The sequence below is a fragment of the Ascaphus truei genome, chromosome 5, assembly GCF_040206685.1.
Source record: "Ascaphus truei isolate aAscTru1 chromosome 5, aAscTru1.hap1, whole genome shotgun sequence".
Taxonomy (NCBI): Eukaryota; Metazoa; Chordata; class Amphibia; order Anura; family Ascaphidae; genus Ascaphus; species Ascaphus truei.
This window is the reverse complement of record NC_134487.1, coordinates 35,862,612-35,888,988: the sequence shown is the minus strand read 5'-3', so window position 1 is coordinate 35,888,988 and position 26,377 is coordinate 35,862,612. Positions and strand designations below refer to the sequence as shown.

General features: G+C 42.2%; 1 protein-coding gene across 16 annotated transcripts in view; it reads right to left on the bottom strand.

The window, feature by feature from the left end:
- Positions 1–26,377, bottom strand: part of MAGI2 (membrane associated guanylate kinase, WW and PDZ domain containing 2) — a 1,068,715-nt gene that overhangs the window by 159,174 nt on the left and 883,164 nt on the right. For 14 of the 16 annotated variants that reach the window (XM_075599598.1, XM_075599601.1, XM_075599590.1 and 11 more), the window contains one exon: positions 4,318–4,959. The exons of the other annotated variants lie outside the window; for them this stretch is intronic. In XM_075599598.1, the coding sequence (XP_075455713.1) occupies positions 4,318–4,959 (642 nt within the window). The remainder of the gene's footprint in view (positions 1–4,317; positions 4,960–26,377) is intronic. 16 annotated transcript variants of the gene reach the window in all.

Below are 26,377 nucleotides of genomic sequence, written 5' to 3'. Positions count from 1 at the left end.
TCCAATACTCCTTACTGGTTGGACAGCTCTAATTTATGCTGCAATGCTCAAGTGAACTTAAATTGTTATGGTTTTGACTTGAACAGTTTATAAATAATACTTTTATTTACTTCCTGTTAAAATACAATAATACTGTTGGTGTGCTAGTACAGTAACTTCGAATAAGGTGTATGGAGCAATACCTGTCACCAATATAATGCTACTTTGCAAAGGCGACACTTTCTAAGACAAGAGACACAACTGCCCAAAGCTCACCCCTGGGACCCCAACAAGGTTTCTGAGGCAACCATCCAATATGCTATTCACATGCAAATGATGTGCATTCACCTGTGAGCACGTGCATTGGGTATCCTGAAGAGGAGAGCCTGGAGTCCCGGAGGAGATGGTTTGGACACATGGGTCTAGGGCCCCACACAGGCTGTCATGCTTCTAGCTGGGTCTGCATGATGCCTATTCTCCAGGGACAAATGGCTTTCCTCTGAGGTATAGCAGACTCCCCTTACCTCCATGTACCCCCTCATCATTTTTCTACTGTTGTTGCTGACATCTACTGCAGCCATCATGATTTTCACATGTGGCGAACTAACAACATTTGCAATGCTATTACATATTTGTATTTTAACAATTTGTTTCCATATTATTGAAGTTATATGCACAGTTAAGTAGAGGTGAATGAGATGAATCTCACGTGTGTGCTCTAATATTGTACAGGGTGTGTGGGTCCAATAGATAATCAATTGAATATGGTAGGAACAGGTATTATATATACTGTATAAGCAATCATTTAGTAGCCTATGTCTGTGTGTGGTGCAGACAAAATATGATCCATAAATACCAAGTCCAAGATACATATGTGTGGGGACGAGTGCAGCTGACCTGAATGAAGTGAAGCTGAGCTCTGTGTCTCTAGTAACCTCCGCCTCAACTTTTACGGTCTTATCCTGTCTCACGTGGGGCGTACATCACTCACCACTACCCGGAACCAAAGCAAAAGTGTCCGGGGACGTGCCGTTCTCTCGGTCAAGTATGTTCATACATGCATTTTTCATTTGCATATGTCATTATACATGTCTATGTATATCTTGGTGTGTATGTGATTTTTTTACTCCCTGTGTCCTGATTGAGTCACTGCACCCACACCCTGCTCAACGGTACCTGATCCTTGTTCAGATCAGTGCAGTGGGTGGCAGAATTGGTCTCATCTGTTTACGGGGAGGATCCATATATACATGATTTTTACTGAACAAAATCACTCTTTGATAAAGCGCCCAAGAGGCGGGAAACGCGTCAGAGGATTTCTGTGCTATTTTTAATTTTGGCTATTATGCCTTATAAAAAAGATTCATTTTCTATACGTACTGCCAGCCTCATTTTTCTATCTAGCAGTGCCCATTCCTTTTCCCTTTCATATGCACAGTTAAGCAACAACTAAATGATTTATTTGACCAACTTTACGCTAGAGCTTAGAGCTGGATTCAAATCCCAATTCTTAAAGACTTTGGCTTCCTTTCGATTCTAGTGTTCCTCAAGTCTGTTCTCGGTGGGCCCCAGCTACGACATATTTTGAGAAATATAAATCAATTACACCTTAACTAACTGATTATTCCCCAAACCTGGTCTTTATCAGGTTTCCTAAATAGATAGTTGAGAAACATAATTGTAATCCCTCACAAATCCAGAGCACAGACTAGCAATATGCTATCTTGCCCTCATTTCCTACTCAGCAACCACAATTTGGTCCCTCTCCCCATTGCTAACCCATTTTAAAGACGGCCAACCTACTGTAAGTGGTTCTCTATAGATGTGCCATTAGTTGTAGTCATGGGAGTTTTGTTACTAACATGTTATCAGCATTGAGGGCCGCTATGATAATAAAGATGGTAGTCAATTAATGACTGATATATATTTTAACAATTCATGGATCGGAACAGGTATATACAGTACAACATCAGTGGAATCCATAAAATAGCTAGTCCAACATTCCAAAAAGTCCCAATATTGTAAGCAAAAACCACTAGGAAACTAAAATAATAGAATGATAAAACTTAAAATAGTAATAAAAGATATAATGAAAAACACCTAGAAACGAGCATGTAGCCTGTTTTTGGTTTTGGTTCTAAAAATCTTAATTGTTTTGGTTTTGGATTTGGTTTTGGAATGTAAAGGTCTGGTAGTTTCTGATATCACACATCCGTTTATATGCAGATATCACACATCTCTAGTTTATATGCAGATGTAGCAAGACTTGCTGTTCTTGGGGCTGCGGATTGACCACAGAAAGCTGCGGCAAAAAAACGTAACGTTTTGTGGTCCGCTGTCGGGGTCCATGCTTCTGAATGGGACTACGCAGCATTAATCCTTCACTTGAGGGGCCATCAGCTGGGGAGAGAAAACTGTTACTAACATTTTAGAAGAGCTGTGCAGCCATCTCTCCTTCTCCAGCGGTCTCCATCTCTGTCAACCTCTGCAGTGTATTCCCACAGCACTGAAGGTAAGATGCAGCACTTGCCAACTCCCTGGATGATATAGATGCCCGAATATGGGTCTCGACGTAATGAGGGGGCTGGACAGGACATGTAACACTGTCCAGCCCCCTTGATGATTTTGATGACCAAATATGGTCATATAGCCTCCCCCTCATAATGTAGACACCCATATTCGGGCATCTACATCATCCAGGGGGTTGGCAAGTCTTGCATCTTACATCCACCACTGCGGGAAGACGCTGCGGATAGGGATGGAGATGGAGATTAGTATAGTATCGTTTTTCTCTCCCTAAAAATTATTAAAGCTGCGTTGTCCCACTCAGAATCATGGACCCCTGCAGCGTTAATTCTCCAAGGCCGCTTACCGTTCTCAGCCTGCGGCCACCCGACCCGCACTGCAGCCGCTTCAGCCACGGGTAAAGCGGGTAAACGGTAAGCTTTGCTACATCTGTATCATAAAAACTCCTAACACTACACAATGAGCTATTGACCCCAAAACCTGAATGACAAACACACAAGTCATCCAACTAATTAATTCATTGATAACGTAAAACCATTTCTGATTTAGAGTTTCAGAATATTATTCTTTTAACACGATACAGCAGCCAGACCAGGTTTCCCTGCGAGACGACATTTTCATCATTATGCTGATTATCAGATTAGTCAGAAAATACAATGTTACAAGGTAGTGATAAATTAAATTTTAATAGGTTCAATTTTACTTTGATCTTTTAATTGTCCGTGACAATCTCCCGACATTTGACGTTATAATAGAGGGAAATAACAGGAGTTTACAAAAAGCGTAAAGGAGTCTTTTTAATTAATGTGACATCCTTTTGCATTTTGTGTCTTTATCAGGCGTGATAACAGAAACTCCACTTCTTTGTATGCACATATAGTAAAAGAAGCATTTTCTATTGGTCATACGAAAAATGCAATGTCGCTGTATTTTGCCTTATTCATCACATTGGTCCAGACCCACAAGTGGGTGCTAAGCTTTAGCACACCCATTCAAATGAATAGGAGTAAAGGTGTGCTGAAGCTTAGAACCCTTTAGTGAATTTGGGCCATAGATTTAAAAAACGAGAAAAAAAACCATTTCAGATGCACCCCAAAAATCACTACAGATTATACATATAGATTATTGAACATTATTTTGGAGTGTGTAGGTGATCATGTGGGTGTTAACAAAAACTACTAAACGTTCTACCCAGGACAGTCCAGGGTCGGAGAAAAGCACACATAGTTCAATAACAACTGTAGACTGCAAAAGAGGCCTGTTAGAATACGCAAACTATATTTAGTTTAAGTAAAGTAACACAGATTGTTTTTGGAGCAGCACCTACGTCTCCAGTATATTGTTTGCACATGTACATACAGTATCTCTTGGTAGAGTATTCAGGTAATTTGCTACGTGACCAAGATACAGATACCCTTTCATTGTGGAGGATGCCATCATACAAAAACACCTTCTTGAATAAAGGTCTTTTCAGGAGAGGTTCCAAAATTCCAACTGTGACAAAATTATGCAAAGCAACAGGGAGCTTTGATATTATTCTACCTGTGGAAGTCATACGAATTCCACAATATGTTACTCTCTATCATTTTATCTACTAGAAACACAATGCAGTAGGGTCAGTATAAAAGAGCTGCAAAAGATTTCATCTGTTTTCATCTGTTACACAGCTGTAATATAAACAAAACAATAATACACCAATTACCATTATTGCTACTAAAAACATGCAAGAGATATACCAATTCTCATAAACAAAAACACAGCCGTTTGTATAATTTCATTTCTAGTAACAGTGTTATTTATTTTTTTACTTACCTCCTCTATGGATTACCAGAGAAGTCTCATTTCCCACTGGACATTCCTTAAGTAATTCCACTACTTCTAAATGGTTCAGATTCTGTACATTCTGCTGGTTGATCTCGACTATTAGGTCCCCTTCAAATAAACCAGGACATCCCTGAACGTCTAGAATTTGCTTCACTCTCTGTCCTGTTGGACTGTCTGCTATTGTGAAGCCAAAGCCCTGTGCCCCTTTCACAATGGTTAAGGTCATGAGTTCTGCTTGTGTGGCTCCAGAAGAAGCCATTGATACATTATCGTCATGTGCAGGTGGAGGTGGTGGAAATGTATTTTCAAGCTGACTATCTGCTGCAATGGAGTGCAAAGAAGGCAATGGTCGTTCTGCTACATCTGGTACAGACTGAGACGTCCTAGAAATGTATTCCAAATATGTTTCATAGTTATTTCTTCCATTTACCACCACTGGAGGTCTTTCTATTACTGCTATAGGTGGAACCAGGCTGCTTCCAGGGTCTTCAGGATCATATGGCAGGGGATATCCGCGACATAGCACCAAGTTGACACTTTGACCAATGGGAACTGACTGGAAGAGTTTGACCACATCTGCATGAGTATGCCCAAGGACACAAACTTCATTAATATAGACAATGACATCACCTACAAGGAGAAGAAAAATGATTGACAAAATGAGATAACTTCAATTACTATTGACACAGAGGAATGGAATTGAATATTTTATGAGATGAACAGTTCTTTATGTTCTCTGTAAGCTAAAAGTAAAATCCATTACAGCAAAATTTACATTCACTGGAAGTACCTCAAGGTTATGAAATTCAACAAACAGGAAAGTTATTTAAACTTCATAGAAATTCCGAAATCATGTTAATAGAACAAGTTAGGGTAGACAGCAACTATTTTGATACCAGCAGGAGACTGGCAATTTTATTTAGCCAGCCTCCTGATTCAATGAGCAAGCAGCAACTTGGTCCCTTGCCCACTTTCTCATATCTGTACTCAAGTTGACTTAGTTTGTATGAGTTGTTCTCCTATGAGGTGGGTTTCTTCTACTGTACCTGGTAGTGATGGGAAAAGATGAAGGTGCCAAGATTCGGCTCCAACAGGCACTCGCTTTACAGCCTGGGAATAAGTGGAGGTGGTAGAGGTATGCATTTGGGAAACAAAATAATTTAGAAAAGAAAGGGCTTGAAATCACCCTCACTTTTAGTCTGTAAGTATTCATGCATGGTTTAAAACATTCAATCAGAACTAAAGCGGTTTATGTACTAAGGCAATTTTGGAGCTACAGTAATGTTTTTTTTGTACCACCTATCGGTAATGTATTAAGGCATATATTCTCAACTCTAGCCCTCAAGACCCCCTAACAGGTCAGGTTTCCAGGATATCCCCATCTTCGACTGAGCCACTGATAGAGTAATCTGTGCTGAAACAGGGATATTCTTAAAACCAGACCTGTTGAGGGGTCTGGAGGACTGGAGTGGAGAACCCCTGTATTAAGGTCTTTGGGGGTTATGCACAAAGCAGTGATAAGTGTTTTTAAGTGAGATAAATGCCTTTATTTCTCAATATTGCGTGCAGCGCGATTCACAAAGCAGTGATAACGCTGCAGTATTGCGCTTAAAAGGTTTTTCATCATCAAAACACAGTCATTGCTAAAAAAAATGCACCATAAATGGTGTCAAAAAGCATTTATCTCACTTAAAAACACTTATCACTGCTTTGTGCATAGCCCCCTTTGTCTCCAATTTTGCCCCAGGTGCTTTAGTTTGCTATATGGAGAGTGTCAAGAGGAGAAGTTACATGTTGCATAGATTAGGGCGTGATGTATCAAATTGTCCTTCTTACTGCATCAACATATCTGCAAGGTCGGAAGTGGGGTATCTATCAGACATAAGACACATGCAGTAACATGCTGGTTAAATGACACAGATTGGCGCACAAAATGGTGCAGTAAATCAAAGTAAGCTTTCCTGCACATTGATACATAGGGGTTTATTCTGTAAGGTGTGATAAGCACAGATGACTTCCTATTGCATCAAAAGTCCCATTGACTTTAATGGGGCCTTTCTTGAGATAGCACGTCATCTGCGCGTATCAAACCTTACATAATAAGGGCCATAGACCCCATAAAGTTTTATGCAGTTGCAACCACCTCCCTCGCCTCGCCTCATCCTCCGGCACTATCCCTGGTGTGAGTCTAGTATACAATGCGCTAGCAGGGGTAGGCACAAAGCCACAAACATATCACCATCATACATAATTCAATACATAATTCAATCCCACCTTGATAAAGGGCCATAAGCCCGAAACGCGTAGGTGTTCTGTTTTTGTATTTTTGATCTATTAAACTTTTATTGTGGGAACGCACCTCTGTGTTAACTTTTGCTTTAGTGGAACCAGTGCTTCGTTTTTTTCTCTCTCTTTGTTCCTGTTCATCCACTTCAACGGAGGCACGGTATACCCCAGGAGTTGTGACATACCAGGCTCTACAATTGCGTGAGTAATACTCTACATTGAGCCTTTTTCACTCTCCTTTTCCTTAGTGGCTGCAAGGAATTTGTTTGTTGCCCCATGTTGTTACCATGATGTTGTACTAACGCTGGACACCGGCAGGTGTATATTGTCCTTACCTCATTGCATGTGGGACTTTATTTTCCAGTTACACATCTAACAGGTACATGGGTGCAACCTTATATTCCAGCCTTATTTTTGCTTTCTCTGGAGGGGTAATCCGCTATATATTCATAGATACTACCTATGTTTGCTGAGATTTTTGTCTAGAGCACAATGCAACTTATTTTTTCAATCCCAGGACATACTTGAAAACGGGAGGTAACTCAATGTATTACTTCCTGGTAAAATATTTTATAAATAAATAAATAAATAAATGCACATCCTTATTTCCCTCCTGTCTTGCTGGCGACCACTCGCATAATGTAGAACAGGAAAAGTTCTAACATTTAAGATCTATTAACATTTATTTAAAAAAATAGTCTTTTCATATGTTGTGCCAGCTGTAAAGTATCATATGATGGCATCTATTGTAAAAGGTTATGTACAGAACTGAGTAATGCAAAATGAACACGCTTTGTAAGAAAGACACATAGTTTTACATTGCATTTTTGTATAGCCTGTATATTTTTGGCAAACAGGGTTGAGGTTTGTCTTGATCCAGTAAGTTATGGTGAGAAAAAGTGACACAAAAACCTCCACCATACAGCACATAAAATTAGCACTTGTAACCACATTCACATGTTTCAGACAGGTCCACAAACCCGCCTATTCTCATAATCACTCAACATACTGGTACAATGATTCCCACAGCAGCCAGGGATTGTGGGTAATGACATGCAAATGAGCACTCGGTGTGTCACTTTTTGCTTCTTAGGCTGAGTCCCTGCTGGCGCTGAGCTCGCTATGCGCTTGGCGCGCTTACCTTCTTCAAGGTGGATCAGCACATCCCCTCTCCCGCTGTGCTCCCGCGCTCATGCGCGTGCACACACGCTCTCCCAAGCGTTGCGCTTGGGGAGACAAGGGAGAGATACTTTCGTACCGAGAGCGAGCAGGGTCACATGACCCTGCTCTGACAAATGGGAAGTGAGAGGGCATGTTTTACTCTCCTGTCACACACACACACACAAACACTGAATTCAGCAGAGAAGTGGAAAGGAGGGGGAGGGGGCAAACGGACTGAGAGGGGGGGCAAACAGACTGAGAGGGGGGGCAAACGGACTGAGAGGGGGGAGCAAACGGACTGAGAGCGGGGGGCAAACGGACTGAGAGCGGGGGGCAAACGGACAGAGGGGGGGAGCAAACGGACAGAGGGGGAGCAAACGGACAGAGGAGGGGCAAACGGACACAGGGGGGGGCAAACAGACAGGGGGGTAAACGGACAGGGGGGGCAAACGGAGTGCTGCTGTGTGGTGGTGGGGGGGGGGCAAATGGAGTGGTGTGGTGGGGGGAGAGAGAGAGAGAGGGGGAGAAGGGAGAGAGAAAGGGAGAGGGGGAGAGAGAGAGGAGAAGGGTGAGAGAGAGGGGAGAGAAAGCAAGGGGGGGAGAGAGAGTGCAGGGGGTCGGCGAGAGAGCACAGGGGATGGGGAAGAGAGCGCAGGGGGGGTGGGAGAGAGGGGGGATGGCTGGGAGAGAGAGCACAGGGGGGGAAGAGAGAGCGCAGGGGGGGCGGGGAGAGAGAGTGCAGGGGGCGGGGGAGAGAGCAATGGGGGCGGGGGAGAGAGCAATGGGGGAGAGAGAGAGAGAAAGCAATGGGGGGGGGAGAGAGAGCAATGGGGGGGAGAGGGAGAGCAATGGGGGGGGGAGAGAGAGAGAGAGCAATGGGGGGAGAGAGATGAGGGGAGGGAGGGAGGGAGATATATATAGAGAGATACACAGAAACACAGACAGCCCCTATACAGCCAATGACACACCCCCTCCTGTAATAGCCACGCCCCCCCCCCCCCCCCCCCACTCCTGCTCTAAAAATGTTAAAGGACAGCGATCGCTCATGCTTGGAGAGCTTGTGACATCACCGCTCTCCAAGCATGAGCGAGCTCAGCGGCAGCGGGGCCGCAGCCTTATCCATTTTAACATGGAGCCCTAGAAGCTTATGACTGCCATTTTATACAAGAAAAACAGTCACATGAAACCAGTAAAATCACAGATTTCATTCTTTGCAATAGGTCTACCAGCCCAATCCCTTAGGTAATAGAGGCCTAGCTCCTTAAAACATAGTGACATAGTTATATAGTAGATGAGGTTGGAAAAAGACATATGTCCATCAAGGTCAACCTATGTTAAATTTAGATGACAGATACTTTATCCTATATCTATACTTACTTATTGATCCAGAGGATGGCAAACAAAAAACCCCAGTGACATATCATCCAATGATATCTCATAAGGGGAAAAATAAATTCCTTCCTGACTCCAATAATTGACAATCAGATGACTCCCTCGATAAACATCCTTCCCATATTTACTTCTTTCGTATATCCCTATATAGTTTTCCTTTCTAAAAGATGTCCAAGCTTTTTTTGAACATATCTATTGTATCTGCCATCAGTCTCCATGGGTAATGAATTCCACAATGTAACTTCTCATACTCTAAAGAACCCTTTCCTTTGTTGCTGGTGAAATCTCCTTTCCTCCAACCTTAAGGGATGGCCCCGAGTCCTTTGTACTGCCCTTTAGATTAATATTTCTTTTGAAAGCGCTTTGTATTGTCCCCCAATATATTTGTATATAGTTATCATATCCCCTCTTAGACGCCTCTTTTCTAGTGTAAACAAATCTAATTAAGCTAGCCGCTCCTCATAAATCAGATTACCCATCCCCTTTATTAATTTGGTGGCTTTTCTCTGCACTCTTTCTAGCTCCATATTGTATTTTCTAAGGACTGGTGCCCCAAATTGTACTCCATTCAAAAGCATTCAGAAACTCAAGTTCGCCTAGAACTTGTAATAATTCTGGGTTTCAACCTTTGCCTAAAATTCTCAAAATCTGAACATTGATAGAAAGTACAGAAAACAATACTCTCCTGAAATGTGGATACTAATAATAATAATTAATAATAATTTGTTCTTGTATAGCGCTGCCAGTTTGTACGTAGCGCTTTACAGAGACATTTTGCAGACACAGTCCCTGCTCCCGTAGAGCTTACAATCTATGTTTTTGTGGTGCCTGAGTCACAGGGAGATAAAGTTGCAAAGGTCACAAGGAGCCAACACTGGGAATTGAACCAGGTTCCCCTGCTTCAAACTCAGTGCCAGAGTCAGTGTCTTTACTCACTGATCTACTTCTTCTAATACTAATTAATTTACATCTGAAGTAGATTTCTTTCCAGGTGCCAATTTTCTAGTTAATAAAATTAACATGGTTGCACATGCCAATTTGAAGGCAAAAATGTGAATATTGTCACCTACAGATGTAGCATATAGATAGGTAGAGGCACATCAATTGCCAAAAAGCGGAAACAATATAAAAGTCCTGATGCGACTAACACGTCAAAGCCCCAATGTTCCAACTGAGGGCGTAGACATAGTATATCACACAAAAGATGGAGGCACACGGTTTTAGTTGCAAAAAAGATTGCAGGGACTTTACTCCATGCTTATAGCAGACCAAATAACTTTTCGGGGACACACTCCCACGCCACGCCACGTAGGCCCAGCCGGAGCAGCTACCGGCACCACCAACAGAGGTCTATATGTCTGGAATCAGGGGGTCCCCGAAGTTGAAATGAATGGTCTTCATCTCCGGAGACCCCCTGCTCCAATACAGTATATAAAAATAATAAAACATATCACGACTGCTCAGGGAGACACAGAGAGACAGCTTCTCTCTGTGTATACTCTGCGCAGCTATCACAGGTGGGTGGCTGGCCCGGTAGGATTAACTCTGCGTTTATCCCATTCAGAATCCGGGACCCACCCCTGAGTTAATAATTCCGGGCAGTTTACAGCTTTGTCGCAACCCTGCCGCGATCTGGTGCCGCAACCTCGTGCGCCCACGGTGGCAGTAAATGCGGCTACATCTGCATATCTACATATGTCGCATCATTTTTGGTGGGAAAGCTAATACAAGACATACATATGCACTAAAAACGATATACATGGTAAAACAAATGATTGGAATTCATTATTGATGACATTTATTATGGTTGGGGAAATACAACAGGACTATGTTATGATTTCCAGTTAACAGACCCAGCGTACAAAGGCACAAATATCCCCGCTTATAATTCAGTGACTTAAATAACTCTAATTTACTTTTGGATTCCATCATAAATATTACTATGAACTTTCCACTTCTAATACAGAACAGTTTGGCAGGAGTTACAGTAATGAGCTAATTCAGCAAGTAAGTCACTGAGCATTAATGCTAATTTAACATATTGTTTTAATGAATATTATCTTTTTTCCTTTTCATTTACCTCCCAGTCATTGATGTGGAATGGCATAAGGTGATACCGCTACTTTACATTTTATAAACCTACAGTAGACATTATTTTTTTTAAAGGAGCAATCCAAGCGGGTGATTTTCTTTTAAGATAAGATTGAAGAAGGGATCTCCAGAGCTGAATCCAAATTACAGCTCAGAGGACCACCTGCTTCCAGAGATACTTACCTATGAAGGGGGTGCCTGTATTCGTTCTGCTTTTTAAAGCACAGGCGTCATGTGGGCCAATAGGAAGCCGCACCAGATGATGTCACGGCTCCCTATTGGCCCACGAGGCCCAAGAGCTATGAAAAGTGGCTATTATGTGATAACTGCTAGCTGAGCAGAGCAGCTACCAGTACCCCCTATGGAAGAAAGCATTTCAGGAAGCAGGGGGAATGGGGTCCCCAGAGCTGAAAATAATGGGGTTCAGCTCCAAAGATCCCCTTTTTAAATCCTGTGTTTAAAAAAAAATATCTCAAAAATAAAATCGACCGCTTGGATTGCCTCTTTAAATAGAAATGGATTTGCATTATACACTCTTTAAGTGGGTCCCGTGACTTTCTTGTCCCAAGCATAGCAAAACAGACACGTTTAGTCCTGGGTGGATGATGGTGCTCAGAGGAATAAGGGACATGCACAAACCATTCATGAAGATAATGCTAAAATATAGTTTCCAATTCAAGAGTTCCCTTGTGTAAATGACAACTTGTAAATACTAAGGCTTGTGCAAAGAAGATAATGCATGCCTGGAACATTCAGACTTGGAGATAGCTAATCGCTATCACACATGGTAACCAGAAATAACGGCGTCAAAATATTCTTTAATGGAGTGTACAGTATATGCAGCTTTATAATCCGAACAGAACGACAGTGAATGATGCACAATACAATTCACTCACATACTCATGAATCTGGTCGTCTGCTCCTTGCGTCATAGGAAGGTCCAATAATATGTACAATATGTGTTCATGCTCAAGGATGTCTTCTCTCTACCCCCTTTATATCTAAAGACTTCTCCCGCCTTAAACCTTTCTCACTCACTGCCCCACACCTCTGGAATGCCCTTCCCCTCAATATCCGACTAGCACCCTCTCTATCCATCTTTAAGACCCATCTTAAAACACACATCCTTAACGAAGCATATGAGTAGCTCAGTGGCTGATACTTTATACCTCATACATCGACCTTGGCCCCTTGCAGATGCACTGACCAGAACACCCTCCTACTGTCTCTGTATGTTCTTCCTACTTACCAATTAGATTGTAAGCTCTTCAGGGCAGGGAATCCTTTTCCTAAATGTCACTTTTATGTCTGAAGCGCTTCCTCCCATTATGTGTTATTTGTAATATTTGTTATTTATATGATTAGATCACGTATATTACTGCTGTGAAGCGTCATGTACATTAATGGCGCTATATAAATAAAGATATACATACTGCACATACATACATACATTCCGCTGGGTACAGAAGCAGGAAGAATAATGTGAAAGTGCTGTGTGCGACTAATGGAGACAAAATGTACAGAGAGGTGAACTCCAATGAAAAATATATATTTAATTAGTCATGTTAAAAAAGTGGAAGTAACAAAACCACCTTTGCGTTTCACGCCGTAGTGCCTTATCAAGGCATAAAACGCGCAGGTGGTTTTGTTACCTCCATTTTTTACCATGACTAATTAACTATGTGTTTTTTATTGGGGTTCGCCTCTCTGTACATTGTTTCTCCATTGGTAATGCACCGCACTTTCACATTTTCCTCCCCTGCTTAGTAATACAGTAGACAACCGCTCTCGTGAATCCATGTACTGTACAAAATGGGAAGAACAGGAAAGAGTCATGCCTATTAGCTACTCATTTACATATTGTCACCCACAATCATTGTCCACTTTACAAGAAATGTGACAATGGGGGGTGCATAAAGCATTATTAGGGACCTGTGGAAGATCCACAGACACAGACTCGTTTGTTCTATCATTGCACCATTATTTTGGACTTGTTCTAGCATGAATATAAAATACAGTAATTTTAAAGGGGCAACCCCACATTGCCAGCAAAACATTTTTTTAACCATCCTATCAATGTAACTTCTTCAGCAAGATTCAATCGCCCCATAAAAAAGCAGCACGGGTAAAAAATCTCGTTGCACAAATGTACACGTTACACAAAAAACACACTTCCACAGTCAAGCATGTTCTTAGTTATTTCCGTATAATGGGGTTAACTTCTTCACTGCCGGAAAAAAATAATAGTGCATGATTTTACGTCAACAACGCACATTGCCCAGACAAATATTATTAGTACAGTATATCAACAGATAAAGGATTATATATATATATATATATATATAATAAACCTCTATATAAATTGGGACGGATATCTGCATTAATACCAATAAAATAAAACATTATAGAAGTGGTATACAAAGGCTTTTTTCACATATCTTTTTTTGTGATGGTAACTTATGTATGCATACATATTTTAATTTATATAGCCTTAACCATTTATGCAGGGCATAGCAATATATTACTGGTCCCTCGGCATTGAAGGGGTAAGACACGGTTTCCATCAGGAAACAATATACTAATCACCTGTCAATCAAACCTTTAAAACAAAACACACATTGTTCACAATGCAGCACACACATTTCCACATCAATGGGCACTCTTGTTATTGTGTTATGTTCTCACATTCCGAATGAACAAAACCAAGAGAAGTGAACGTCTTTACTAAGCTCAAGCTTGTTCTTTACCAATAGAATCATTTTCTTCCTTCGTCAAAGCATCGCGCAGAACTGCAAAATATATACGCTGCTAGAATGTGAGACAAAAGGAGACGTTGCTGCATTTCTACCCATTACAATTTTGATGTGGATTGTCTACATTTAATAATTCCTCATTTAAAAGAAAATCGCTGTCTAGAAGCGGTTCTTACATTTCAGGTTCCACAGCAGGAGTCCGCTTATCAGGGTCACATCACCAAATGACACGCCGGCATTGTGTCTGCAGCTACACGTCGTCAGAGCAACCACAGTCTGATGAGCTAATGCAGCTAACACTGATTAGTGGCTTAGTGCTTTGTAATACGTTACGTAGCTTCAAATATTACAACAAACGCTGGAATCGTAGTATAAGGCAACAAAGAGTATATACAGCAGTGCATGTTTCGGGGGTTGGATACCTCCTTAGGTTTACAGTAACATGTTTCACTGTATATAAACACTGACATTTCCCTACACTTGTAAGCCCTCAAAGCTACGTATACTTAGAGAAAGTATCATTTCAAGCAGCCATGCTCTCCCCTTACCAACAGTCCATTTCCAGTGCAGTCATTTCTCTTTTCCTATTTGGGCTCATCTGGGGAGGGAAGTTGGCATCAGAGGCAATCATTTGGGGTTTCCAGTAAGGTTTTTGAGGTCATGCTTAATTTTTCTTCATCTAGAAGATCAGCTGGACCAACACATTTGATTCATTTGTTCTACCCCATATTTTTTTTTAAATGAGCAACTAATAAGCAATAATATCATATTAGGACATTTTATCTAAGATACATAGGTAGGGGGGAGCATTGCACTCCAAATAAAGGTTAAGATCACATGCTTCCCCGCCTGTCAAGATGGTGACCCAAAGTAAAGGGTTACCACCGTGGGTTGGAAAGTCTCCCTACCCTAGTAACGTGTATCCTGTGGTTATGTATATGTTGCTATTTGGTTTTACGTTTTTGGGGGGTTTATCTGTGTGACTTATGCCATGAGGTTGTATACCCCCTGAAATGCAATGCTTGCTCTTTCACTCTGCATAGGAAAGAATAAACGGCATTGTTTGCGCATATTTGGACACCTCTCCTGTTGGGCTGCTACTTTGAATTTTTCTCTTGTAAGTACCAGAAAGCAGCTGATTGCAGGACGCTGCACTATGTAGAGATTGCACAAAGAGAGAACATGGAGTGTCTGATATACACATTTGGCAAGTAAGAGAGTGCTGGTCAATATTGATTATTGTGAATCAGTGTGTGCCTGGTCCAGTAACAATGGCTCAGTAGTAGGCATACAATGAGTCAGAGAAAAAAAGAGAGGAGAGCGCAGAGAACGCCCATAGTGGAATTCGATTTATTTTAAAAACGTTTCAAAAGAACAGGTAGTAATTCAACTCACATTTCGTAAGAGATAGGAAGGCATTCATGCTCTTTCGGGGAAGTGCGGCACCCACTGAGGCAAAGTTGCTCGTCCGATAGTGTCCGTCTGTTTCTCCGGCTTGGCGGTTAAAGCGCAAACATTAGTGCGGTTCACACCCGCCTCGTAATCAACCGTCTCCAAGGTCCGCAAGACAGTAATGGCAGTGAATGAAGTGTGAGGAAGTTCAAGGCAACACAACTGATGACAGATAACCCCTACGCGTTTCGTGATTCAAATCACTTCATCAGTGGATGAGCCTGGGGGATTGTTTGGGCCAGGTGCTGTTTTCAGGGATAATAAGGAAGGACACGGCTGCCTTCTGGAAGAGCACCCCCTCCTAGGCTCGAGCATTGTTCTCTCCCCGGCAGCGAGACGTCTAACCTGTGAGAGGCATGGAACTGATCTCAGAGACTAGCATTCAGTTCCTAACCTTTCCCACGCTCCCTGGCCCCGCCCCAAGGTAACGTCCTTCGGCACTGACTCCACCCCATTTCTGAATTGGTCCGTTCCAGACACCCTCTCACTCTGGATTGGCTCAGCGTATAAAAAAGGCGCCGCTGATCGGTAGGCCCCCTTTACTCCATGTTTCCAAATGGAGGCTGGGAGACTATAGAAGCCGATCTGAGCTCCACGGTTGTTTCACGTTGGTCTCGATGTCGAGAGACCAACTTTATCGTGGGCTGTAGAGACTCATAAGTTCCTGTTTTGTGGGGGGTTATTGTTGTACATTTGTGCGTGTTACTTACTGTTGGCTCCGGCCAAATAATCAAACCTTTATAAACCACTGTGTTCTGCCTGGTAATTGTAATCTCAAAAGTCTGGTCAACCCCAATTAGCATTGCAAAAGATTATTTAAATGAATATATAATATGTCCCTTAACACTCTAGCTTAACAGTTGTGCCTCTCCCTAGTCTATTTTTCAGCCCAGCCTCACTTATACTGTAATACTAGCTTGTATCTCACATGCAATCAAATAAAACTGTGCACCTCTTGCACATGTAAATACAGATGTGTTCAGCATTTCATAAAGACAGCCCATGGATGCATATTGCTCTTTCATTTCTCTTTTTATTGTACACAATAGAGATACTGTATCAGTATAATCTATTTTTTCCATATTGAAATAAAACCAACAGATTTGTGCAATTTTATATATAATCCAGTCTTTCTATTAAGTACGGGCACTTTTACAGGTGTTTGTGGTTTGGTTATAAAAGAGTTTGGTGTTTTGGATGTGGTTTTGGTTATAAATTGCTTACTTTCGTTTTGGACTTTAAAAAAATGATGGATATAAAACAAATGTTTAAAAACTGTTAACTTTTTGTGCCCATCCTCAATAACTATATATAGTATCTATATCTATGTATATATATATATATGCAGTGGTCGACAAATCACCAAAAAATCTACTCGCCGAACAAAAAAATCTACTCGCCACCTAGTACCACACGTGTGCTGCTTGGGCAAATAGGAGCTCGCCACGATGTTAAATCCACTCGCCCGGGGCGTGCAAATGTATAGGTTTGTCGAACACTGTATATATGTATATCATATGTGTGTATGTATTTGTGTGTGTGTGTGTGTGTGTATGTATATACAGGCATACCCCGGTTTAAGGACACTCACGTTAAGTACACTCGCGAGTAAGTACATCTCGCTCAATAGGCAAATGGCAGCTCACGCATGCGCCTGTCAGCACGTCCTGAACAGCAATACTGTCTCCCTACCTGTACCAAAGCTGTGCGCAAGCGGGGAGACTATAGAGCCTGTTACACATGCGTTATTTACATCAGTTATGCACGTATATGACGATTGCAGTCATATGCATCGATAAGTGGGGAAAAGGTAGTGCTTCACTTTAAGTACATTTTCACTTTACATACATGCTCCTGTCCCATTGCGTACGTTAATGCGGGGTATGCCTGTATATATATATATATATATATATATATATATATATATATATATATATATATATATATATATATATATATACATACACACACACACACAAATACATACACACATATGTATGCTGTTGGGGGGTGTAGTGTGTGTGACATGAGCAGTGATGGAGTTAAAAATCTGTCACCCATTGGCACTTACCTTGGTGCCGCTTTCTCCTGCAGCACCGCCCTCCTTCTTCAGCGTCGCCATGTCAAACAACGTGACGCCATGTAAGGTCACGTTGCCATAGCAACGCATTGCCATTTGACACTGTGACCCTGAAGAAGGACTTTACAGAGGCCCCCCGCTCTCCCCCGGCACTCAGTGGGGAAGAGAGCGGGGCCTCTGTCTACTGTCTGAGGTTTGGCCGTGATGTTCACTGTGCACGCTCCTGCGTCTGACTGTCCACTCTGACAATCCAGGTCTGATAAGTGCATGTTTAAATGTCCTACGCTGGACCGCTACAGTGCCTAGGCCGGCGGCTCCGAGGCGGCATCCTAAATGTCTTGCGCGGAACATTTCACAAAGGCGCGGCCGGTCTAGGCAGTGTAGCTGTCCCACGCAGGATATTTAAACATGCACTTATCAGACCTAGCTTGTCCGTGTGGGTGGCCGAGCGCGTGGTGGACATCATGGTGAAATGTCCAGTGGCGAGCTGTCCAATGCGGACCGCCGATGGCGTCTTGGCCGCGGTCAAACATCCCATTCAGCCCGCTCTGTATATGGGGTGGGGGGAAAATAAATTTGCCACGCCAGCATTTTGCTGCCTCAGGCCCAGGGGAGAGAGATATGGGGAGAAACAAGTATCATGTTAGGGGAATGTGATATGCAGGGGGGTGGGGAGAGAGTGACATAGGGTGTAAAAGTGACTTATTTTTGGGAGAGCGTGACATAGCAACCAGGAGAGGGGCATTACTGGATTTGGTAACATCAAACAATGTACAAGTAATGAAAAATATTCAAGTCCGGTAACATTTGGGAAACATTGATCATAACATGGTCTTCTTTAAAAGAAATTATCAAAACCCTTATTAATTTGGGTTCAACAAAGACATACAATTTCAGAAAGGCAGACTTTAATAAATTGAGGAACAATCCACAAGGAATAAATTGGGATAATGTTTTTGCAGGGAAAAATGTGGAAGATAAATAAATGTGGAAGATAAATATACTGTCTTTAAAACATTGTTTGAAAAGAACAATTATCAGTGTATAACTTTGTGTAATAAATATAAAAGAAACAAGGCTAAACCAATGTGGCTAAATAAACAGGTAGGGAGGAAATGGAAAAGAAGAGGCAGGCGTTTAGATTCTTAAAATCAGAAGGGACGGAGGCATCGTACCAGAGATAAGGAATGTAACAAAAGTTGCAAAAGGGTAATCAAATTAACAAAAATTGAAACTGAAAAAAGGATTGCAATAGAAAGTAAGACCAACCTTAAAAAGTTCTTTAAGTACCTGAATAACAAAAAGATTGGAAAATAAAATATTCTGTAGGACTCTTTCAGTATGAGATGGGCAAGCAAATTATTGGAGACAAAGAAAGGCATAGGTATTACATCCATTATTTGCCTCTGTATTTACCAGGGAGGAATCAATGGCAAAAATATTGCCAGAGGAGGAAGCCACAACTGCTATATTAACGAACAATAGGTTAACTGAAGAAGTGCATAGGCGGCTTGATAAACCTGATTGACTCGCCTACTTATACCGTCATCTGTGAGGAGAACTGGCATAGGATTTTGACTTGAGTTTTTAACATTCTTTCTCTGCCGTTTATGCGTCTGAGGCTATTTCCGAGTGGTGTACTATAGCCCGACGCTCATGACCTCTGGTTGTCATCCCTCGATTTGTTTACTATGAACCGTGACCGTATGAGTTAAATATACTTACTGACCTTGCAACACTTTAGAGCAATATACTGGCAATTAGAAATAATCACATACTGATCAGTAGCTGGTATTTCCTGATTCCAGAGGAGTGTCACTACCGTACATTCATATAATGAAGTCTTAGGTATGAGCATTGTTAACAACAGGGACAGTATTACTCAAGCGTACAGTGAGTGGCGACTTACCCGTTGCTCACTCCAATCTGCTCCTGAACAGATCGCATGCATCCAGCTGCCTGCTCAGGAAAGTATTCTTGAGTACATCTGCTTAACCAGGGTAACTACAGTGCAAATTGTACACGAGCTGACACTTAGTAACTTTCCCCCAAACTGAATAAGATATTGACACTAGTGTTGCATGCGAACAGCACAGGCTATATGATATGCTTTGACTGAGGTAAAAAGCAACATTGATATCACAACTGAAAAGAGACATACAGTTGCAGACTGTACTTATTTCAAGGACTAAATCACATTAGTTCAATAATATGGGACGACGGTAGGCATAATCAAAATGTGATGAGTATTAGCAACATATAGGTGTATCCCTTTGTGAGCAGGACCACTACTTTCAGCCTGACAAACTAATCAGGAACAGGGATCACTCTATGACACTGCACCAGATCACGAGGTTATATGACAACCCACATTTTAACTCTCACTGTCATTATATAACATATACAGTATTTAAACTATATGACTAATAAATTGAGTATTTATATCTATCTAATTATACACTCTGTACTACTTTATTTAGGGGTTTGGGTGCCAACTAGACTGGGATCTCTTTCTCCTTTTGCTATTACTGACATGTATCCCAGCTGAGCACTACTTCTAGATTATTCTGTTACTTTCGTTAGGCTGAGTGAGGGGCTCTCCCCTTGTTTTGTGCATTGTGATATTTTTCAACCTCATTTACTATGTAACATGGAGGAGAGAGTGACATGGGGGAAGAAGAGTATCATATTAGTGGATTGTGATATGGGTGGGAGAGTGAGGGACGTGGGGGGTGAGATTCGAACATGGGGGAGTGTGACTTTGGAGGGAGATACTGTAGTGAGAAGAGTGTGATATGGGGAGGGAGTGTCCCTACCTCCCACAGTGCTGCTGTAGGGTTTGCAGAGGTTAACTGCAACTTCAAGGCTTCCTGTCCTATGTAGGGGAGGATTGCACTACCAGTGGGCCGGTGCTGAGGGGGGAGGTTAGGGGGTGGGTGCGGTGCTGGCTGCTGTTACAGAGGCCCCTCTCTCTTCCCCACAGCAATTGAACTGATTAACGGGGGAGAGCGTAGGGACTCTGTAAAGGTCTGTTACCTTCTCCTGCAGCGTTGTGGTGCTTTGCCATGACAATATGACGTCACATAGCATCACAATGTCATGGAAACAAGTCTCCACGTGATGTCACGATGCTGAAAGAGGAGAATGGCTGTTCGCAATCCACCCCTGTCCTTTGTGTCCACCTCTGCTGATTGGATCCCTGGTGTCAGAGGATACGGGGCCATACATAGTAAGCCTCGGACAGAGCTGCAGTAACCCTGCAGTACATACAGCTGCACTGGAGGTGGAAGGCACTCTTTGAGGTGTAATATTTAAAGGGGAGGTGCCTCCACCCCCCTGATATTTTCTCCCTCTGCCCACAAAAACACATGGGTGGCATCAGACGGTCAGGAGTGTGAGGAGGGACCAAATCCAAATATGAGGCAGAAACGTGTTTTTTTTGTTTCTGTCCCAGATACGGGCCATGAAATCCAAACTCATGGCCAGGATTACTCGAACCACAAGTGTGCCGAACAGTTGGGTTTCAGGAAATAAGGCTCCCTCAGGTTTCGGGGTGTTTGCAATAATTGAGGATCACAACCTACCCATCATTACTTTGTAAACCGTAAACCGAAAATGATGTACCTTTGTGGTCTACTAATAACGTAACATATGACCAAGATGGTGCTTGTTCTGCATAACTTTTACATTTATATTACTGTTAGAAAAGCACATATGGGTAAACATTGTTTACACCTGGAGTTTTATATAGAGCTTTGTTTAAATTAGCATATAAACAAAAAACACTGCACTTTTTGGATTGCATATTTGTATATGATGTTCTATGAGTCTCACTGGTTGTGGTGTTATAGATCTCAATAGAATCTCACTGAATCGGTTATTTCCATGGAACGCAAGACGTGATCTACACTGATGCACAGTGGTCACATGCTCGTGAGTGCCTGAGGGAGGCCCCCGGCACTCAAAGGGTTAAAATGGCATTTTGAAAGCTATACTTAAAGAAGCAACCAAGTGGCACTTAAAACATAAAAAAAATTTATTTTTTATGTTTTTAAAATATATGCAGTCTTTGATTACCTTTATTGAAAACAAATGACCTAAGCTGCAGATCTATTAGCAAAGATCCGGCTTCTCAGGGTTCACTAAATGGCCGCCTCTCAGATTCAATCAAGCCTTCAGTCAGTGTAACTCGGCAGCTGCAATGTATTCTTATATTACTACGGTAACATTATCTATTGTTACAGTTTGCTGCTCAAACTGCTGGGAATATTGGCAACAAATTAGCACAAACAGGAAAGATCTTGTCCTGCTGAGAAGGGTGTTTAAACCTGCTATAAAATACAAAGGATGCTCAGTACATTAAAACTCATTAAAAATGGCATTGAGTTGAATTAAAAAAAGAATTTAAAAAAAGCTGTATTATCTAAGACTACAGAACTGATTTATTTAAAAAACAAACACATAAGATATTGCATGGATTGCTCCTTTTGATGCAGGCTAAACCCTCAACCGGTTAAGTAATCTTCCTGTTCATTTTTAAAATATTGCTTTTTGTTTTTTGTTTTTAACTTTTTCAATGTCTATCGAGCCTATAAATGTTTTTACAGAAAAGTAGAGCAGGGATTTGCCATGTTGTCACTTTATTGTACCAGGTGCCACAGGCATCAATGTCATTTCACATAACCCGTAACTCTGTCTGTATGACAGAGAGACACAAAGTAACTGAATTATCTTGCAGCATAGATACTTCTAAGACTGGTGGTGATACATCACTGCTAAAGAAAGTCTCATATTAGAACTACAGAAAATAATTCAACTCTTGTCAAACACCCCATGCTGCTGTTTACCAACTGGTCCTTGTCAAAGGAAGAGCAACAGATGACATCACAAGAAGTGACAGCGGAGAAGACACAGAACTCAACATGGCAGCAGACACAGGGAAACCATCCAGGGCCGCCGACAGCTATCGCTGGGCCCAGGACTAGAGTTTCCATTGCCCCCCAGTGTGTCAGCAGCCTTACAAGGCCCCGCCTACCCCTCTTTTACACCTCCCCGCTCTTACCTCCCTCTATTCATCTGCCTCTCCTCATGTACTTCTTTCTCCCCTTTTCTCACTCTTCCCCACTCCCCCTGTCTCCTCTCTCTCCCGCCCTCCGCTATCACTCAATGACCCCCTTCTCACTCAATTCCCCCTTCTTGCGCTCATTCCACCCTTCCACCCTCCCTGGCCACACACACACTTCCCACCCCCACATTACACACACTACAGTAACTCCCCACACACTATAATAACACACACACAATCCCCCCCGCACACACAACTCCACACAAATCCCTCCCACAACACAATAACCCCCCCCCCACACACAATACAATAACCCCCCGCCCCCACAAAATACAATAACCCCCCCCATCCACACTGCAATAACACACATACAATCCCCCTCACGCACAATTCAACACAAATCCCCCCATAATACAACACACATACACACAATTCCACATAAATCCTCCCCATAATACAATAACCACCCCACTAATACAAAAAACAAACACACACACACACACACAATACAACAGACACATACACACAATCCCCCCCCCACACACACACAATTCCACACAAATCCTACTCATAATACAATACCCCCCCCAACACACACAAACACATACAATAACCCTCCCCCCCGCCACACACACACAAAATACAATAAAAAAACGCTGATAAAATTCAATAAACTCCCCCACAAAATACAATTAAAAAAATACACACCTTACCTTTGGGGGTCAGGGGGTCTCAGTCAGATCTCTGGTGTCACACCACTTGGCGAGCGAAAGTTGACCTACTTTCGGGTGGGCCTAGCTTCACAGGTTTTGGGGCGCACCGAAGGGGGACAGGTAGGCTGCGAGCCCGGCTTCAGATACGCACTTCAGGGGGAGAGATCTGCAACAGCTGGGAAGAGCCAGGCCCAACTTCCAGCTCCGGCCAGCACCCCAGCAGCCACCGGGCCCAGGACGATTGTCCCAACTCTCCCCCCCCCACCAACATAAATTAACTTCAGTATTTGATATGTTATGGTCTAGATCAGGGGTGGGCAACTCCACTCCTCAAGGGCCACCAACAGGTCCGGTTGAATTCCCAGATTTCTCTGTGTCTACAAAAAAACTAAGAAGCAGCGAGGCTACAGTAAGTGAAAGCCACACCGAGTCATTTCACTAGATGCAGAGAGGAACTTTAAACAAGGAGAGCCAACTCCAGTCCTCAAGGGCCACCAACAGGACAGGTTTCTTTTTTTTTTTTATAACTTAAATTATTTTATTGTGTAATACAGGCATAAAGTACAACATAATATAAAATGCAATTCGTTGTGTGACTGATAAACATTTAAATATATGAAACAGACTTGGTGAGATTGCTCGGCCTTTCGAGCCCTCTTCGGCCGGGCGATTCAGGGTGAGCTAAGTATTTAACTGAACAGTGCGGTGTATAGTGCAAATAATAAAGTAATAAAATAATAGCAACAAAAAATAAAAGAACACTGGGGGGAGGGAAGGGAGAGGTAAGGGAGTGGAGTGGGAAGGTGGGCTGGAGGGTCTATCTCCTTCTCTTCTTATGGGCCTGTCGAGACGATCTCTTACAGTCCCGATTCGTTGACTCTGGAGTGCTGCTGTCTCAATATCTGTTTATTTGGAGTGAAGTGAACTATCCCCTCCAAAGGAGAATGCACCTATTACTATTATAGCCAAATTGAGTCCCTCTTCACCTTTGGGATGTCTGTCTGAGCCAGCCAGGACGTCCAGACTTTTAGAAAGTTGTTGCCAGTGTCGTTAACTAAACTCATCAACTTTTCCATCTGGCAGATAAACCACATGCGATTCCGAATCTTTGGGATGCTTGGGATATCGGGGTGTTTCCATAATGCTGCGACCTCGCACCACGTTGCTATTGCAAAGTGTGCTATTAATTTATTGTTTGCTTTGTTAAGGCCCGTCAATGGTCTGTTCAAAAGGAACAGCCATGGGCCTGGGGGTATTGTGAGGTCAAAAATCCTTTGAATCCAATTTCTGATTTCTTCCCATATTGGGGAGATCCGCGGGCAGGACCACAGCATATGTAACAGGTCTGCCGATCCTCCACACTGCCGTGGGCACAGCGGGGAGGATCCTGGCACGAACCTAGATAATTTCAGCGGGGTGAGGTACCATCTCATGAGGACTTTATATGCGTGTCAGGTTTTAAGGATATTCCTGCTTCAGCACAGGTGGCTCAATCCATCTTCAACTGAGCCACTGATTGAGCTACCTGTGCTGAAGCAAGGATATCCTGAAAAACTGACCTCTTGGTTGCCCTTGAAGATTGGAGTTGCCCACCCCTGTTGTGTATCTGGGCCTATGTACAGGATAGTGTATGGTGTACGTATGTACATATTTATCTATACCGCACCACCAATGTACACAGTGCAATGGGAAGTTAAACGATGGGAGTTAGGGAGTCTCATCGCAACAGAGCTTACAGTGTAAATGTGATCATGGGAGACTTGCGGAAAACTATAGTAGCAAATGCAGCACAGAACATATTTGAAGGGGGAAGTACAAAGCATAGCCACCGGCCTAGACTAATCAAATTCTTCATGGAGGAGGTAATATTTCCTATGAGACATATTAGTACCCGCACGCTACATACACAAAACATCTTAATAATCCATGGTCGTTGTCCTTTTGTTCATATTACAGAAAGAAACTCCACAACAAACAAAGATGTAACTTCCACTCATTTTCGCCTGTGTTAGAAAATATTATCACGCTTGGCTGTAATCCAGTTGTAAAGCTTCCCAAGTGTAAATGAAGACAGAATTGGAACAATTGCAGTTTCTCCCCACGGCTCCTACTTTCCGAGGAGCCAGTACTTGGTTTAACAGCATGTGCCACTGTGAAGTAGAACAAGATAACTTGCATTCCCCTAAGTACACGGCACATCATTTCTTTTTTTACCAACATTACAAAATAAATTAGCAGCCATTAAAGCATGAGTATCACTGGAGGTGGATAGATTTTATATCATTTTATGAATATAACTTATTTGGTCACATCAGAACTTTACACAAATGCATTTACTACATGAAACACAGGAAAATAATGTCATATTCAGAAGGAGCAATGCAGTATAGAACATATGTGAGGGGTAAGTACATCAGGGGCACGAGGAGCAGCCACAGGCCTAAATCAACCACATTCTGTACTGAGGAGGTGAAATTATATATTAGTACACAGTACATATTTTCTTCTCCCCAATATTCCCAACGAAATCAGCAGTCATTAAAGTATGAGCATCATTTTGAGTTGGCTAGATTTGAGACTTTCCCTTTTTTGGTCAGGTCAGAACTTTAAAACATATACATTTCCTATATCAAATAGAAAGAACATGTTGAATTCAGCATGTTTCTGTGAATCTGGGGCCTGCTGGAATGAAATCTCTGTTTTCTTATCGTAGGGAGCCCCTCAATTTAGATCTGTTCCCGTGGGGTGCACCAGCAAAGGCAGCAGAGTGGATTATAGCACTGTTCCACTCATTGATTGGTTTACCGGTATATAACTTGAGAAATCAGTTCTAAATGCTACTTCAACTGGGAGGTACTTCAATGCAAGAAATTAAGGGGTTTGCGCTGGCTGACATAAGGTAGCTGATCAGGTAATGAAAACGATATTGTGCATTTGGGGAATTGACCACATAATATTTTTTACAACAATAAATGGAAAAGACTGCTGCTTTAAACTCGAAAGTGCAGCGATGAAAGTTGTTAAATGAAAAGACAGGATTTTTTTAAAACACCTC